This window comes from Cataglyphis hispanica, chromosome 11 (genome assembly GCF_021464435.1).
Source record: "Cataglyphis hispanica isolate Lineage 1 chromosome 11, ULB_Chis1_1.0, whole genome shotgun sequence".
Lineage (NCBI taxonomy): Eukaryota > Metazoa > Arthropoda > Insecta > Hymenoptera > Formicidae > Cataglyphis > Cataglyphis hispanica.
In genome coordinates this window covers 7064576-7084315 of record NC_065964.1, presented here as the reverse complement: position 1 = coordinate 7084315, position 19740 = coordinate 7064576, and the positions used below count along the sequence as shown (strand labels likewise).

The window sequence follows — 19740 nt, the reverse complement described above, 5'->3', positions numbered from 1 at the left end:
AAGTAAAACTAGGTCAGTTTAGGTTAGATTAGATCAGACTTATGTTGTGCAATGTTATGTTATCGTGCGAGTGAGAAGCGCTCTATTGAATTTTGCAAAATAAGATGATAAAGAATTGGAAAAATGCGCGATCAGTAATACGAGTTGGACGCACGAACGTCCTGACCGGTGTGTTGTATTTTCTTGTAAGACGTACGCTGCTCTAAGAACAGATACCGAACGTCGAAACAACGTAGCACGAGACTCTTGGAATGGATTATGCAACAATCGTCGACGACGCAGTCAAGCAATTCTACTCGGCGGGCAACAATGAGGCTCATTCATGGCTTCTGCAAGTGCAAGCCTCCCCCGAGGCCTGGCATTTTGTATGGCAACTTTTGGATCCCTCTAAGGTCTTCTTTTTTACAAAACTTTTAATTTACTCTTATTACATTTACTTCTTTTGTAACTTGTTTGTAAATATTTCTTTTCTCTTGTCCTGTAATTCTATATTTTAAGAATGTTACAAGCAGAATCAGATGATAACTTTTAACACTATTTTTGAACAAGAAAATAAGTATCAGAAAAGAAGTTGAAAATATTTTCAGTGTTTTAACAGTAATTCGAAATTAATTTTTCTTAACTTGTATTATCTTTACAGTCATTTGAAGTCCAATTTTTTGCGGCAACAACTTTACATGCAAAGATATCCAAACAGTGGGATGAAGTGCCTCAAATTGAGTATCCAATGTTAAGGGAACGTTTGCTCAATAGTATGAGAGGAACCAACACTCCTACATTTATTCTTGCAAAGCTTTGTCAAGCGGTAATATATATATATATATATATATATATATATATATATATATATATATGTACATATTTTGTTTTTCTTAATAATTTAATAAAAAGTGTAGTTTATGTGTTGCAAATAATTAGCTGACATTTGGATATAATCTATTATAGACATAAATTGTCTAACTTTGCTTTAATTTCAGTTAGCTGCATTTGTGGTCAACATTTACAGTGCAGAAAACAGAGAAAAAAATAAAAGTATAGTTGACGAACTACTTAGCATTGTACCTTATAATTCTCCATCTGCGTTAGAATTATTACTTCAAGTACTTTTAATACTTCCTGCAGAGGTATATAAATATATGTGAGATTATTTCTGTGCTATTTAATTTTTAATTTTTATCTTTGATTGCAATTATTTGTTTAGTATAAAAAGAAACATGAAGCAAAGAGTGCCAAATTGCGGGAAGCTGTTGTCAACTTAATCAATAGCTGGTGCCAAACTGCATGGCTTTTGCAACAGGTCTTTTCAATGTGTAATTCCAATTCTGAAGGTAATGATAGCACATTGTATACCTTGGGACTGGAATGCGTTCAATCGTGGCTCAAAATTGACCAGTTACCTTTAGAAACCACTGGTCAGATCTATCCCTATTTATTAATGGCTGCTGCTCGCTATGCACCTAATAGGTACAGTTATATATTAAAAGAACAAATCAGCTATTGTAAAACTTAATTATATAATGATAAATAAAATATTTAAAAAATATATAAGTTAAATCAAATAATTTAATAAAATAACATTTACTCTTCCCATTACAGAGAAGGTGGTGATGACGAGAACATCAGGAACTGGGAAATCGTACAAGATTGCTTAACTATGATTGTGACACGTTGGGAGCTTCAAAAGCGACCTCAAATTTTCTGGGAATGGGCTACTGCTTTGGTATCGATGGCAAAGCAACACAACGAAAAATATTTTTGCGAGATACTAACTGCCATTGGGGAGACTCATAGCCGAGCGTTTCTCATCGCTCTTGCTGAGAATTCTAACGAGACACATGCATGGACGGCCATGCACTTGATCGAATTATTGTTGGATTGTTCGGAGCAGAAAGGTCGTTATCCTACGGAAGAGACACGTAGCGCTATACCATTTGGATTTTGGTACGCATTACAAGATGATCTCTCCACGTTGGATCAACCGTTGGAGAGTCGAGCTCTAGAAGCATTGAAACCCATTTATTTTCGATTGGCCCAGGCATTGTTGCGAAAATCGACATTACCTGCATCTTCGAGTGAAGGAGGGAATGCGGACGAACGCGAGCTTTTTAGATGTTATAGGCAGGACGTAGTGGACACATTAGATTATTGTTACAAAGTTCTTGGTACTGACCTATTGGCCCTTCTCGGACAAAAAATGAGCCTTGAAGATTTAGCATGGACTGATATAGAATCCACGTTGCACGCTTTCAAAGCTTTAGCCGAAAGCGTTGGAACTGAAGAGTATTATTACATTCCCGCACTAATAAACTTGATTCTTGCTCGCATACCTTATCATCTTTATCCTGAGGAGGTATGTATAGTTTTTGTGTGAAAAAACAATTAGAATTGTGAATGTGATTTTTAGAATTCACAATCAATATTAATAGAGCACTTTTTTTCTAAATATCTTCGAAATAAATAATATTATGTAAAAAAGTAACTTCTTTTGTGATATTTCTTCTATATGATATATCTCTTTCTTTCTTTTATTAAATAAAATAATTTAAAAAATTTTAAAGTTTTAATTTCTTTATAAGGAATGTTCAAAATATGACATATATTTTTTTGTTTTTACTGTACTATCGTATATTCAATAATAAACGATTCATTTTCAGGTACTAACATGCGCATGTTCGACGCTAGGGGCGTACGCTGAATGGATAGGGGAACATCCCGAGCCTTGGCTGAAACAAGTATTGCAACTCGTTACTCAAGGACTGACCAGAGGTTCTATGACATCACCTTTTGCAAGTATGGCGTTAAAGGATCTGATCAGGGAATGCGAGTCGCATCTTATCCCTTACGCGCCGTCCATTCTTCACACTATCAGTCAGACATTACCAAGCATCGAGCCTGGCGGTAGGGAAGGCCTGCGACTCATGTATGCCGCTGGAAAATTACTCAACATATTGCCCTCTATGGAGGAGCAACTAGTGCATCTCGAAGCGACATTAGGACTATGCGTGATGAGGATAAAAGAGCTGTTGGAGCAACCGTTATTCACGGCACGAGTCGGCGTGACAAATTATTTGAAAATGGTTACTACATTCTTTACAACTATTGAAGGCGCGATTGGTAAAGCTGTGTTGGACGGTGTGCTACCGGTGTTCAATCAGATTGTCGCGCATCCCGAGTGGAGTCAGGATAACGCTACATTGGAAGCAATGCATATATGCGCGCAACGATCTCTGTCGGCGTTGCAACAGCCGGAGACACAGGCACGACCCCTGCTTCCGATTTTGTCAACTTCGTATAAAATCTGGCCGCATCCGGCCGCGTTGAATCTATTGAAGCAGCTCGTACTGTTATTTAGGAGAGATCCAGACAACGTCGTAGGTCCGGTGCTCGCAGAAATAAGCTCGATAACGTTGAACGGCGTGAAGGCGTGCAGATCGGTGCAGGGCGATTTGTCCGAATGGTCGGACTTGATGGAAGCTTATCTAGATGTGCTCACGCAAATTTGTAAGAAGAACACCAGGATATTGCTGCAAATTCCAGATCAAATACCGGATATGTTGCAGTGTGGTAAGCTACAATAGTGTGTCTCGATATATTCTTAAAAATATTTAAATCATCTTACAATGTAATTATTTTTTTTTTATAGGAATCGCATGCCTAACTCTACCAGAGACAGCCACAGCCAAAGCAGCCGGCCATTTTCTTAGTCACGCGATTATGCAAAGTCCGCATTTGCAAACGTTTATTCAACCGATCGGGCAAGAACTTGTATCCGCAATTTTGCATTGTGTCGGTAAGCAACAGAAATGCATGAATATTTCGCGCGTTTGCAAAACCTACGCTGGACTTTTTATTTAAACTCACCCATTTATTTATTTTTTTTTTATATAGGTGGAGCAGTGTCTCATAGTAATTTAGATCCTCATGCCGAAGTTTTATTAGCATTAAATAAAACTTGTTCGGAATGGACCGCGCAGTGGTTACGGATCGGACTGGAGAATCAAAAGAATCTTGCTGCTGTAATGTTACAGAGGGAAAACATGACACGTATTTTAATGGAGAGAACAAGAGCGACACGACTTTGCGAAGTATTAAAAGAAATTAGTATTCAATGTCGTCAAAAGAAGGGACTATGACAATAGAACTTTCAAAATCGACAGATTTGACGACACGAAAAACAAATCTAAGACAATTGTTATGATCTAAGGTAAGAAAAATACTATAATACAGAAGTTAACATAATTTATCTCTTCGTAATAAATATTACATTATACATATATTGTTTCATACAGATTTTGCATTTGCTTGAATTGTAAAATATTCTTTGATTATACAAGTATTAAATAGATATATCAAATATAGAAAAGTCTTAGTAATATCACACGAAAGATAAATCGCGATAAAAAATATATATATTTAATATATATACATATATATAATAAAGTGTCCTTGCTTTGTATAATCGCGTCATCAAATCGTAGCTTTTTGGGGGAATAAAATTAAAAAAAGGAATCGAAAGCAATCGAGACAAAATATCTCAATATGAATTATAAAAATATCGAGAGAGGAGAATACAATTACAAGTCTGAACAAAGAGTTTACTACTTAGATCCGCTGTCCGCCGCTACAATTTTGAAAAAAAAAAAAAAAAATAAAATAAAATAAAGCCAAATGTTCCTATTTATGAGAAAAGATATGCAGTCATAAATGCATTTTTTTCTTTCAGCAAAGTATATCGTCTATCTATTGACGATTCTCTACGATACAAATGGCATAATTTGCATAAATGCTCGATATAATTCTTTTTTTTTTTTAATTCGACTCGATGATAGATTTGGAAAGTTTTTTTGCTAACTCGCGGAGAAAGAGAATGTAGGGGGAAATTTTTTAAATAGTAAAAAGGTAAAATAAGAATTGTTATATTTTTCCGTTTATATCATTTTGATTTCAAGTTGAATATCTTTTGAAGTTGTTGTAGTCGGGTTTAAGAGAATTATTCAAAGGTAATTTAATGGACATTTATATCATATCGAATATCTTTTTCATTATCATGACAAAAATACTCAATATTCGTATAATTTGCGATAGAAAGGGTTTTATATTTATGTTTGTACATATCTATAGGATTTTCAACACCAAAAAAGATAATTGATAAACTATTACATATATATATTCAAGATAGATAAAAAGTGGGAAAAGCAGAGGAGAAATGAAAGAACACATAAAAATAATTTAAAATAATGTTCGAGATCATTGTAAAAAAATATATTCAGTAATCAGTTATGATTTGCTTTATTTTACAGTAAAATTGAAACATCTTGTTGAAGTTTACTCTATTAATTATTTAATTTTGATTTATTTCTTGCTGTAATATAGAAAAAAGAAACAAAAAAAAGTTGTGTACATATGTTGCTATTTGTATATTGTTTAATATCACTTTCTGATTATCTTATGTATGTAACATACATATATTACTTGCATAATGTTACCTATCGAAATACAAATCATACTGCAATAAAAATAACCATCTTGCTGCCTTTTTTAAATTGTTCATAATGCGTTATTAAATAATAAATTAAATTCATTTATACACAAATCAATATTATTTAATGAATTTAAATTTGAATTTTTTCAACAAAGTTAAAAATAGTATAAACTGATCATGTGTGTGCGCATGATATGTATGTATTTCAATAAAACAAAACTTTAAAAAAAAGAGAAAAAATATTACTAATATCTTCACGATATACTTTGCTTCAGGCTTTTGTGCATACCATAGTTAATTACGTAAAAATATATCTGAATAAATAATTTTCAAATACTTTCATAAAAAAATAAAATAACTAATCAACACACATATAATCATAAAGTATTTTGATGCATCGCGCTAATATCAAAACGTAAGAATTTATGAATATAAAGTATAAATGATACATTGCTAATGCATAGCAAAATGTAAAAGATGCAAATTAAACAATCAATTAACTTTCTCACTTACATTCTTTACATATGTTACGTATATAAGTTTGGTGTATATACATTTGATTCAAGAAAAAGGATCTACAAATCATTACTTGGTGCGATTATATCTAATTATGAAAAATGTTCAATGCACCAATGTGTAAAGTCTGCGCAACAAGCGATAAACTGGCCCATTAGAAATCTTCAAAGAAAATTGCTCGTTTTTATTATAAAATGTAGAAAACGAACGCGTGGTGGGATTTCGGTATTATTATCTTGTATGTACATTTAATTTGCAAAGAGTTATCCCATCTTAAAAGACAGAATAGAGTTTTCACTGGGGAGGTTCACCACCATTTGATAAAGGTGGCGAACCGAATTTCGCGGCGACGCGCGATTTCCTAGGTTTGGACGATTTTCCCGCGTTATATTGCGGTAGTTGTTGCGATGATTGTTGTTGCCGTTCGTTTAATGTCTTCTCTCTGACTTTATTTACAACCTCATGTTTTTCTTTCTGCGTAAGAAATTGATGTTTTAATAATCCAAGTTGGGGATTGCAATGAGAGACGATTTAACATAACTTTTATTTACAAACCTTGGGTGATGTTTCTTCTTTTTTCTGTTGTTGCTGCACTTTAGGGCTCGAATTCTTCCTGACATTTGAATTGGTCTCTTTTGCAGTTTGTTTTACACTGGCGTTTCTGCTTTTTTTCTGTGCTTGTAATGGCACAAACGTAGTACTATTTTTAATCTCCATCTTCGATCCGTTTTGAGGACCTTTTTGTTGTTCTTGTTTAGTTTGCTGTTGCCTGCCTTGGTTATACGATGCGGTTTGTCCGAATGCTGGATTTGGCGGCATTTTCTGATTCCATTTCGGGTAGAATATATTAGGCTTCATAAGCAGATTTTGCGGAAATGGTGGCATTTTCGGAGGTCCCATGGGCATTATAGGAGATCGGATATTTTGAACCCAATTACTTTGTTGACTATTATACCATTGTGGTCGAGGCGTCATTACGATTCTCGCGCCATGTGTCGCTGCACTACTTAAATTTAACGCCTAATAACAATAATAGTTATATTAATACAAAATACAAGATTGACATTAATTTTTTATACGCTTATCGTTACCTTGTACGCTCGTTTTGCAGCACTTTCTGTGGCTAGTTCATGAGTGATGCAAGGATCGCCCTTAAAAATTCTTGCATGATCTATCATAATGTGGGCACTAATCAAACCCGTTTTTTCATCGATTATATAATTATACTTTGGTATGCCAGCTCCGATATATGAGAAATGTTGCAATAATTGTGTGCTATACCAAACTGAATGTACTTTCTCTTTTTTCTCTTCCGTTCGTCGGGCATGCTAAAAAAAATAGCAACATTTTATGGAAAAATTATTAAATAGCCATATATATATATATATATATATATATATATATGTTGTTCCTTTTTTTTCTGTATTACAAACAGCACATAAATCATATACACATATATAGCACAATAGGACATGGATAGACATACATCAAACATTTGCTGAACCAAAGGTGGGGGATTTAATGTTTGATCTTTTTGCGAAACTGTCGCTTTCTGAAGCGTCATCGCGGATGTAGAGTGTTTGCTCTGTTGCTTATTTGTTTGCGCATTTACATCAGGAATCTTTAACATAGCTTTCAAGAATGCGCTAGGATCTTGTGGCTGTTTTTTGGGAAAATACAGTGATAGATCAAACATATATAATTTTAGAACACACTAGAACATATTCAATAATATTTACCGATTGCATATTATGATTATTGCTGAATGGCTTAACCTTTGTCATCATTGGATTCGATGGTATTTTCTCAGGCGGTCCGTTCGGTTTCTGTATTGTATAATAAATATTTATAAGATTCATGAAACAATTTCGCAAATCTACATCGTTATATTATGTCTGTATCTTATGTACCTGTATCTTATGCAATTCGTCCCATAGTGCTTGAAATTCAGACGCTTGATTAGGTGGTGCGTTCTGGCGGGAATTCTGAGGCAATGCCGCGTAAGGAGCTGTCTTTGAGTCTGATTCTATCATGTTTTGTTGTACCATTATGCCCAAACTAATGTCTCGACTTAATTTTTCGAGTCCTTTCTTAGCGAGTTGCATTTGCGGATACAACTTCGATTGATCGTTCTTTTTATTAGGAGAAGCTGGATTCGCGATTTGTTTGCGGCAATCTGTTGATTCGTTTGCTGGATTCCCCTGCTCGTTTCTTTCGCCAAAGCTGATATTTATGAAGTCCATAGCTGTCAAACGATAGCCGCGAGATGCAGAGCAACCGCTTAATGTAAGTCCGCCTGTAGTATATAAATATTAAATAGAATAATCGTGAATGTTCTTTTTCGTATTTCAGAAAATTATGTACTTCTCTCACCGATGAAAGGCTGGTCAAACAAAACGTCGTACATAATGTCCGCTGGATTGTTCGCTTTTCGTATTCCTATTATAGTACCCTTAGCTCCGAGCGGTACACTGAAACCGCTTCGAATGCAGCATATTCTGTCAAACAGACGATTCTGGGAATTCGGATCAGGCGGCACACTACGCAGATGTAATCCCGGCTTGAAGAGCAAATGTGGTTTCACTTGTATAAAGACTACTTTGGTATTTTGAGTCTTTAGGTGTTCCTCTATTTCTTGCTCGATCTGTTTCACTAATTCTACTTCGACGATATCCATGCCACAGGCGCGACTTTCTATACCATCCAATTGTGTTTTCAGCCATGCGACTGTATCTTTCAGCTCGTTTGATCTACAATCAAACAGTCATGTATTATGTACAGGTTTTGATAATAAAATACAGATAATAAAATACACAATGTACCCCTTGTCAAATAGCTCTTCTTCTTGAAAAATGTCATTTGCTACGTTTTGAGCCAAACGTTCGAAAAAGTTGGGACATTTTGTCATATAATTGCGAATCAGTTCAATGGCTTTTGTACTGTACAACCATTGACTATTTTCCTTTCTAGTATAACCAGGCATCTTTAAAAATTTTTATGTATTAAATAGGGGGGAAAAATAAATTTACCCACAAAATTGTATGCATAATGATAAATTTTTTAAATCTACATTTAAAATTATATTTAATTATGCAAATATCTTTTTTCTCACCTCTTCATTCTTTTTGTTGAACTTTAAATTCAATCCAACATTATGTTTAGCAATTTCCTCTTTCGATGCTTGTATAACATAAATTGTTCCAGTAATTCTACTTAAAAGATGACTACTTATTCCGAGACGTTGTGCAGCAATACTGCCATGCATATATCGAGTCCTCTGTTGTGCATAGGCTTGTTTAATGACTTCAAATGTTGGCTCCTTTGTAATCTTTATAGAAATTTTGATTCTGCGTGGCTTTGGATGATCCTTATATTGCATAACCTGTAAGTTTATAATGCTCTTGAATTAAAAAATTTGCTTTTTTTTTAAAATAAATTACACAAATTCAATTAATTTATCAGATTATCATTTCGATAAATTTAATTATAAATTCTTCCAATAATTATTTTAATATATATAAATATGTACCTCTCCCATTGCACCATAATAAGGATGTCCCAACATGAAACAAAAAGTGCCTGGTACAAAAATATCATGCATAGTTTTGTAGACCGGTAGTTTTTTGCTGTAAACAGAAATGTCTTTAACCACAGTCTGATAAGCGTAAACTGTGGGAAAATCGCTCCATTGTTTCTCGATCGTCACTTTTCCCTGAACACCGAAAATATACTTGTTTCCCAAGTATGTACGAGCATAAAGCAATACATTGGTATCGCCTATGTCTATTCCAAGACGCGACATATGTCTAAAAACAAATATTATGTGGTTATAATCTTAATATCATTCTATTATTAATGTTATGTTCAGAAATTTTTATCTTACGTGTCTCTGATTTGTTTCTTTTGTGTACGCCATTCCACAGCTAACAAATCTTTCACGATTTCCTTTTTCAAATTATTATCACTGTAACCCTCTAATGGATTAATCAAACTGAATTTTACATCGTTGTCAGCCACACCAATCACGAGAGCTTCCTTCAAATGAGGCCAACCAACATACACACTCTTCCCTAATAGTTCTGATGTCAAGGTCGTTAAATTAGGTGTTTCTTTTGATATTATACTTAAGATCATATTTTCTCCCATTGATGCCTGTTGGAATACTTTGACCTGAAAAGTCACTTGTGTAACAAGTTGTTAAAAATCGAAGCAATATTGAAATTCGACAATGACATATGTACTTTTGCTTTTTCTAAATGTGCTGTATGTTGTAAGTGCCGCAATATAGGAAATCCCGGATAATAAACATCGAGATTAAAACCCGGGGACAATCCTTCAACTAATTGTTCTCGCGGCACAAAAATTTCATCGCGGTTTATTAAAGTTAACTGAGCACAATTATTAAATTCGGGAAAGTATATTGTTGCCTTCTGAATACTTCGGATTGCATCACTATACGTGTATAGACACATTGGTCCATGTTTGTTTCTTGCTTGTTCCTCCGCTGTTAATTTTGATAAGTATGGCTCCATTGCTTCAAACAGATGAATATAGAATAGAGAGATTTGTATGCTTAGTTTGTATTCATATTTTAAATATAAAGAAATTTCTATATTAAAATGTATATAATTTAAATATTAGTGTTTCAGATAAATGTCACATATCTTCAACTTTATTAGATAAAGAGAAAAATATTGCTTACCAGCCAACAACAGCTTTTCGTCAATGAATGGAATAAGCACGACTGCTTCCCATTCCTGTTTTTTTCCATTTAAATCAGTTTTAAAATCATGTGGGTAATAATTTATAATAGGAGAAGACTCTTCTGTCAATAGTGATTGGAATGTTTTTGGTAATAGATCTTTACTATGTGCGGGTAATACAGCTAATAATTGTTGGAAAGGTAAGAACGGCTCTCCCAATTCAAATTCTAATTTCAAATCCTTAAAGTCTTTTATGTCTGAAATATATGGAGCATAATGATGTGGATAATACCATGACCAGCTACAACAGCCGTGATAATAATAACGCAAATTCCATTGTATTGCTCTGACATAGCCTTCAGCTTGCGAACGCAAAACCTCTCTGAAATCAAAGAAAAAAAATGAAATTACAATTTTATAGATATCTCATGTAAAATTATATATAAAACTAAAACTTACGCATCGACATTTTTGTATTCCAATTTGTTCATATAATAATCTCTTTTATGTTGTACAAATTCCATATTGTATATGTCACTATCAGATTCATCATCAATCATATCTATATCGTTTATACAGTCACTATCATCTTCATCATCATCATCATCAGAATGATCTAAGGACTATATTACAAAGTGTTTATCTATTAGTCTAGTTATTTATCTATCTCTAAAATTAACAATCATTCGAAAAACATTTAAATAAATACCATTTCTGTAGTACTTTTAATTAGAGCATCTAAATCTTTATTTTGTATTTTTTGCGGAAATGCAGACTCGTCATCTTCCGATTTCTTATATACATGACGTTCAGTCTCATTGGGTCGTCTGCCTGTTTTACTTTCAAAATATTTTAAATCGGCATAATGTTCATTAAATTGTTCTAAATCTAAACGACTAAGTTTCTCCATAAACTTTTCAAAACGATCCAGTTTTAATGTTCCTGCTTCATTTATGTAACCTAGAGTGAATAATATTACTTTTATTCACATACAATAATATAAAATACATATATTTCACTAAAGTATTGACAAATTAATTGAACCTTCGAGTGTTGGTAATACTTCCATATATGCACGGTACAGAATTGGCAGTGCACCATTTGTAATATGTAAATTTGGCAAATGGGGAATAAAATCGTTTCCCACGAGAAAACCCATTAAAACCCAGTCATCAATTATTTTCTCAATATCAAATGCAAAAGATAATTTATCTTTGACTGGTGAAAACTCATGCTCTATATATTCTCGTAAAAGTGATAAATGAAGAAGGCAGAACTTTGTCTCTTCAGGAGTCATCCTTACTTGTTGTTTACCAAATTTGACTTCCTCTCTTAAAAGAGAGAAATTTGGCTCATGAGAACAGAGACCTAACATTATTAAATCAGCATCTAGACCATATAAACAATGTCTAGAATTACAGTTGTAATCTTTGCTTGCTTTCATATATCTAATATAATCCATAATTTTATGCTCTCCTTCTCCAGGAACCTCAGACCCGCTGAATAATATTTTACATTTCTTCCAAGCATCATCCATAGAAATTTTATGTTCAATAAAACATTTGAGCTGCTCTCCAAGTTTAGCCATAAAGAGTGTTCCTGGAGTTATGCAATTTGAGTCAAATCTCTTTTCCTTAGGTATCTCAATACCCTTTGCCTTAGCTTTAGCCTCTTGTATTTCTGCATCCTTGGCAGCTCTAAATCGCCGACCCCTCTGCTGATTGATTTTAGCTCTAGGTGCTACACCATCTATTGCCATGAAGAACAACTTTTGTGGGTGTATCATGTTGAATAACACTTCTATATAGTGAAATATGTTTTTAAAAATATCCTCCTCGGAAATACGAAAACAAACATCATCATTTGGATGCGAACATGTGTGTATGATACCATTCATATCTAAATATAAATAATCAAACTCTGGTATCTAGAAAAAAAACAGAGAGTTATTGACAGGTTTTTGTGCACAGAACTATAAAAATTATTAAGGATCTCGCATTTTTTATTAAATTTACAGTGGAACTATTTAAGAGAAGATAAGCTCTTTGCTCCGCATCATGAAGAAACGATGCAAACAAACAAAAAGACAAAAAGAAAGATGTTCGTTACTGGATAACATTGTACTTTTCTTTTTTTTTCCAAATACCTGATGTTCCTTTATGACCTCGCTGAGGCAGGGATATCTCTCGCTTATGTATCTAAAGAATTTCGGCACACCCATCTTGAGATTTTGTTTAAACACCGAGAATAAAAGAAATACTCAATTCTGCACCGTTTATTAAACAAAACTGCGCGTTTCCTTGTAAAATCCCGTTTTTACCAAAATTAAAAGTTTACTCGCGGATGCGCTATATCAACTTTGCTTCAACGATAGCTCATGGTTTGTACGTTACACATAGATGGAAAAACGAGCTCGAAGTTTTTGGACCCGCTTTCGCACTAAAATATAGCTTTCATTCAATGATACGCAATTGGCTGTCAAATGAAGAATTTCTATAGTCCTGAAAGTTTCTCTATTTTATAGCCAATCGCGTGACATCGTGTATTTCTTCCTGAAAAGCAGTTTTTTAGTTAATCAACGCAGGATTTCGTGCATCTCGACCCCCACTTTTCAACATTCTAACTAGATCTAGATATACTTATGTTTAAAGTTTCTAACTATTTATTTACGCAACCATAATCAGAAATTTTTGCGGTTGGTCATTCTAGGCTGTGTTCCGATTCTCCGGGTACATCCAATATTATACAATAGTTTATGTCACATATACTACATCATATCGGGTACACCCAGGAATCGGAACGCAGCCCTGAAGATTTACTCGAGATCGTATTTCATTAAAAAGGCGGTAAACATATTTTTGTAATGGAGAGAAAAATCATCGCATTTAATAAAGAATATAACTCATAATATAGCATCTCCTTGTCGAACATTTGATCAGTGATAAGCCTTTTTGCCTCTGCTTCTTCGTAATTCTCTGTAAGTTGAAATATTTTATCTTTGAAAGTTTATATACAAACTTCTTTAGCATATATATGTGTATATACATGTGTATACATGCGTATAAGTAACTGAAAACTATTGCTAATATCTTTCATTTGGATTACGGATTTTAATCTGAAATGACTTAAATTTTTTTTTTTTTAATGAATTTGCGAGAGAGAAAACGAGAAAGAAATAGAGAAAGTGCATTGATTAATTATTTGTAATGGCTTAGCGTTTACGCAAAATTGGAATCGGTTATAATGATAGCTTAAAACATTTTGTGTTTATACACTAATTCTCTCTATTCTCACTACTCTATTCTCTCGAGAAATATAACGGTTGAAATTCGAAACGGTATTCAATGGCAACAAACATGGGTGATAGCGACAAAAAAATGTGTTTGCAATGAAATTTGCAGAGAATTATATATACAAATATTTCATAATGTGTGTATTTTTATAAATTATAAATTTATTATAAATTTATTATAAATTTGTCATCACGGATATCAAATAATATACAAAATGTTCGGAAGATAACTAACACATTGCCTATTTCAAATATTAAAAAGAAATATTTATCAAACAATGAGAGATATAATTTACGAATTTTATGTGATCTTATGAAATGTATCTTATGAAAAACTTTGCATTAACTTGAATGTTTTATATCACATATAATTACACGTATAAGATACTGATTAATTAATTAATTGTTTATTTTATTGTTAAATTATTAATTTACAAATTTATAATTAAGAAATATTTCTAGTTTTCTATACATCTCTAAATAACAGCGCATTATTATTTAACTGCTGACAGTATTCTGTGTACATAAGATAAAGAAAAAAATATAATTTTTATATTATAACGCGATGTAGATAAATAATTAATCTTTTATTTAAATGTTAAAGGTAATCAATTTGACGGAGGCAGTTTTACATATATTTGATGGAGTATCACTCTTGAAGCTTGAATTGTGTGGCTTTTTTATACATATATATATATGTTCTTAAAGACATCTCTCAAAGATTATTAAAGGAAAGTTATTCGAATCAAACCGACAAGGCGGTAAGCACGTTCCAAGTAATACATTGAAAGATGATCTCGCTCCATGTTCTTCGGCGCGAGAAATGACAATTAAGCACTTTCGAGCTTTACGCATTGTTCAAATATTTTGATTATTGCCACGCAGTATATGACACGCGTTAGCTGTCTTGCAGTTGTCGATTCCGCCTGATACGGGTTCTGCGAGCGAACGAACGAACGAAAACGATCTCATTACCGTCGTCTCACCGAATAATATTACGCTGCGGCGGCGCAAAGCATGAGCGTTAGAATTTTTTCGGCCACGGGAGAGAGAAAGAAAAAGAAAGAGACAGGCATCTTGATAAAAGGGAAAACGCGCCATTTCGTGAATTTACGAGGCGATTTTATCGTTACCGTCGATCTCGCGCCGGGAGTTTCTTGCCTTGGTATATACGTTTGAATAATTAATCCGTTCCACGTATATTCACATCAGGGATGCAGCGTGTTACCACCTCGAGATTACGAGAGACCGTATACTTATCTGGTATGCTTAACATAGTCGGTGACGGTGAGTGGGCCGACAGATTTTTAAATTGCAAAAGCGGATCGCATCGACCGAATATTCTAAACCTTCTCGCTAAGGAATAATCTATCTATCTTTTGATTGTGGATTACTTGCGGGCAGGGGTCATTCGCTTTTCCTGTTTTTTATTTATGTCTTTTGAAATTTTATTCATTTTAAAGGATAATGAAAACTAATTTTTTATTGAAGATATACATCTTATATATAACTTACTTGATAGTGTAAAAAAAGATTTATGATGTTTATCTTTCGATACATTAAAATATAAATTTTTGAACGGATTCTTAAGTGTCAAAATTGATTCTTTCTGTTCTATTCTTTCTTGTTCTTTAGGAAGATATATATTTCATATGAATAATCATTTACTTTTACTATTTTTACTTTATATGATTATATTCGTTTATAAATGTCATATATATACAGGGTGTCTTGCGAAGATTGTGCCAACGCTCGTGAGTGGGTAGAGCACAGTAAACTGAACAGAAAAGTCCTTTACCATTTTTTGATCTAAACTTTCTTTTCGTTGTTATACGATGTTAAAGTTAGCTAATCAGCGCTTGTCTACAACGGAAAACAAAGGAGGGACATTGGGGGTCGGAGAAACGAGACTTTCTGGTATATAGACAGGAGCTAATTAACTAACTTTAACATCGTGTAACAACGAAAAGAAAGCTCAGATCAAAAAATGGTAAAGAACTTTTCTGTTCAGTTTACTGTGCTCTACCCGCTCACGAGCGTTGGTACAATCTTTACAGGACACCCTGTATATATATTTCTTGTCATCTTTTCTGAAAAAGCGAAAAATTCTTTTGCTTCTTTCTACTTTTCCGCTGAATACATCAACTTTTTTTTATATCTTTATTCATATTTCGCTTCGATAAATAATATTTTCCATATGATCATTTTATTCATACGATACATGTCGGTTAATGTTCGAAAACGATATCAACGTTTACTATTTCGCAAGCTAAGGATTTCGACCAAAGAAGATGAAGGGGGAACCAGAAGGAGGAAAGGATAGATGTGCGAGCTGTCAGTCATCGTCACTGGTGACGCCAGTAGCGCGTTCATGAGAAAATCGGGGAGAGGAAAATATATATCTTCCGCAAAAAAAAAAAATAAGAAGAGGAAACATTCGTCCGTGTTAGCGAAACCAGAAACGTTGGAATATAAATGCAAGCCCCCGTGATTCTGTCCACTAGAATCGATATGCTAAGCGTACGGACGGACGTATACATCAGCTTGAAGCATTGATCGATATACAACCTCGATAAAAAGAGACACGCCGGTCGGCTGAAGAGGACGATGAAGAAGCGGTTGAGGTGAAAGAGGAGGACAAGAAGAAGACGAAGGGGATTCGCCGCGGTTTTAGATCCGATGATATAGGTGGCATCGATATATAAGACGCTCGTTGACTCGTCGCATCCTTCGCCCGTGGCCGGGCATACATAATCGGATAACCGTTTACGTGACACACGACGCCGCCGAGCTCCAGCCCCGAGTTAATCGTGGCGGTCCGAGAAAGAAACACACAATTCGGGAGACACGACGGAACGATCGGCGTATATAAAACCCTCGGATGAACTTTCCAGGCGTTTCAATTGCCCGAAAATCTTTATAAAAGTGAGTCCGTCGATATTCTTCCTTTTCCATGTCAACGCACTTCTTTTTCTCTCTTGGACTTTTTTCCATTTTTGTGTATATTTGTATATGCGCATTCTATATATTCTCTTTCCCATTTTCTTTCTCCGGTGCGTCTTCCTCTTTACGTATCCTCTGAATTCACCGCGTTCTCCAGGTCTTCTACGTTGTCGACTCTCCCTCTGACTGTGGGTCTCTTATACGCATCGCTTATACTGATGCACACGCATGTGTGCGCTTACATATTAACTAACTAACTATATCACAAGTTATCTTTCTTTCTCTTCTTTTCATTTTCTTATCCTCTCGTCCTGTCCTTCCTCGGATAGGAGTCCTCCTTTTTTGTCCAGCTCCCGACAAACACGCGCGTCCTCTTTGCCGGTAGCTTCTTTCTTTTCCTCCCCCTCCACATCCTTTTAACCCGTCTAACTCTTTCTCTTTTTCTTTCTAACCCCCATCTCCTCATCGTTTCTTGTCATCGTTTTTGCTTTGCACGCTCCCGTTTATCTTCGGTGCACACGCGAGCGGAGCCAAGAATTGCAAGGTGTACCTGTCGGGATAAAGGAGTCGAAAGAAGGACATTGTGCGATCGTGACACCGGGAGAAGAGACGATGCTGGAATGGTACATCGGGATTGCGACCACCCTGCTGGTTTTCCTCATCTACTTTGCGTATTTCTTCAAATTCAATTGGGTCAGAGTGAGTAGTAAACTTTTCGAATGACTGCAAGCATTTTTCCTTGACTATTAAAGGAAATAATTCTTAAATTACATCAACAGTATTATTAGACAAATTGATTAAAAAGTCAATTAATATTTGCAATAAACATTTTTGAAATAATAATCTTATTTACATCAGTTTTAGAGAAATTTTTATCTTAATAATTAGAATATTAAATAAAGACGGAGAGAGAGAAATCATATGTTTTAAAGCCAATTAAATTTTTTTTTATTAAATAAATTATTTTTTTTTAATTTATGAGCTCTCAAAAATCAACAGATATTTATTAAAGGATTTAAGGAATGAAAGTAGAACGCGGACCAATTGTGGTATTAATGCAAGATCCAGAAATCGAAAAGTGGGTAAACTACCACCGGTATATCCGAATGGATGGTTCGCTTTGCTCGAGAGTTCGCAAATAAAAAAGGGCCAGGTGAAGCACATATCTGCCCTCGGCGAAAATTTCGCGGTATTCAGGTATGTCAGAGGGTGTAAAATTTCTTTTGACAGACATATCAAGTTTTAACGATTGTTGTTCTTTAATCGTTCTTTATTTTTTAATATTTTTAATATAGCATATAAATACTATATTAATTTATCAATTACATCAATTTCGATAATTTTGACATTTATCACATTCTTTCTATTGCTTATAAATTCAAAATTAAAATGCATTAAATGTACACACAAGTTGTGATGTACATTTTATATATTATTTTACATATAAAGATTTTACAAATTTTTTACATATTTAATTTATTTATTAGGTAATTACAATAATTTATAACATTACTGTTAATTCAATGATTTTTAAAATTGATACCGGCAATCAGAACATTTGTATTGTTTGAATTAGCTTTTTTGTCCTGATATTTCTCCGTGTCGAAGTTTTTGAGGAGAATTATGCGATCTTTATACTTAAGAAGTTAAAATAATTTATACTATTTATATATTACATAAGGTTTTCAATTTCTTAAAGAACCGAAAGAGGCATCGTAAACATCTTGGATGCATATTGCCCACATTTAGGGGCAAATATGGGCGAGGGTGGCCGTGTTAAAGGAGACTGTTTAGAGTGTCCCTTTCATAGTTGGACATTTCGCGGGGAGGACGGTCGCTGCGAAAATATACCTTATACCGAAAAAGGTAATTAATTTACTATTTATTTACTTCTTTCTATTCCCGAGATATGCTATATTGATCAAGACTGGATGTTTTTGTACCCTGAAGCCGCATTCCTGCATCGAGATATCTGTTTCTGTATTGTAAAAGTCTATTCCGGATTATATACAATGCGAATATTCAGAGGCGATGCGATATTTCACGTATCGACGTTATTCAATATTTTGTTATTGTACTATTAATATTTAGCGAAATATATTTTCTATCTTAATTGAAAATTTTAATAATTAAATAATGTAATTACAATACGTATACATCACATATATTATCGAGAGAATATATTTATCTTACTTGATCATTGAAATCAGATGTACAGATCGCTTATCGCTGTGTATCTCTTTTAAATATTTTAAATATTTAATTGTTTGCCGCAAATTTTTTCTTTCCTACATCGCGCAGTGCCGGTAATTGCGCGTGCGAAAGCCTGGAAGTGTCGCGAAGTGAATCATATCATTTTCGTCTGGTATCACGCTGAATCCGCTGAACCAGATTGGCAGCCACAGCCACAAACGCACATCTCCAATGGGACTTGGCGTTATCAAGGTCGCAATGAGTTCTTCATCAACTGTCACATACAGGTTTGTTGTATTTTCGATTTTCCAATTGATATAAAACTGCTTCGTCATTACTTTATATGAAGGAGGAAGATACTGGAAGAAAAGTAAAAATCCGCATGACGTGAATATAGATGAATTATAGATTGATTATTATCTATTTAATTATTGATTTTATTATATTTAAAAGAGTCTTAGCTTCGAGAGTATTTACGGATAGATTTAACATTGAAGAGTTATATTTAATTGATTCTTCTTCCCTTACCTTCTTATCTCGAAGAATGTATTTCTATTAATTGACAATAAACTTTATATATGTAGGAGATAGCTGAGAACGGAGCCGATATT

General features: G+C 34.0%; 2 protein-coding genes across 4 annotated transcripts; one reads left to right on the top strand and one right to left on the bottom strand.

Moving 5' to 3' along the window:
- Positions 1-28: 28 nt before the first annotated feature.
- Positions 29-18083, top strand: LOC126852812 (importin-13). Of its 2 annotated transcripts, XM_050598011.1 has the most exons (10): positions 29-392; positions 641-805; positions 978-1124; positions 1202-1464; positions 1597-2350; positions 2655-3564; positions 3644-3790; positions 3889-4204; positions 14598-17635; positions 17936-18083. In XM_050598011.1, exons 1-8 carry the CDS (start codon positions 252-254, stop codon positions 4131-4133), a joined length of 2772 nt encoding a protein of 923 aa, XP_050453968.1. In that variant the 5' UTR covers positions 29-251; the 3' UTR covers positions 4134-4204; positions 14598-17635; positions 17936-18083. The 2 variants fall into 2 exon arrangements, with proteins under 2 accessions (XP_050453968.1, XP_050453969.1); XM_050598012.1 differs by lacking the exons at positions 3889-4204; positions 14598-17635; positions 17936-18083 and having other exon boundaries at positions 2655-3257; positions 3353-3564.
- LOC126852810 (5'-3' exoribonuclease 1) lies at positions 4797-13090 on the bottom strand. 2 transcript variants are annotated; one of them, XM_050598009.1, is made up of 17 exons: positions 12848-13090; positions 11746-12628; positions 11411-11661; positions 11161-11324; positions 10701-11083; positions 10240-10532; positions 9882-10168; positions 9528-9804; positions 9111-9380; positions 8821-8981; positions 8372-8748; positions 7909-8294; positions 7738-7824; positions 7485-7658; positions 7090-7326; positions 6554-7018; positions 4797-6472 (listed from the first exon to the last, which is right to left on the bottom strand). In XM_050598009.1, the coding sequence occupies exons 1-17, from the start codon at positions 12920-12922 to the stop codon at positions 6293-6295; spliced, it is 4950 nt and encodes a 1649-aa protein (XP_050453966.1). In that variant the 5' UTR covers positions 12923-13090; the 3' UTR covers positions 4797-6292. The 2 variants fall into 2 exon arrangements, with proteins under 2 accessions (XP_050453966.1, XP_050453967.1); XM_050598010.1 differs by lacking the exon at positions 7485-7658.
- Positions 18084-19740: the final 1657 nt, after the last annotated feature.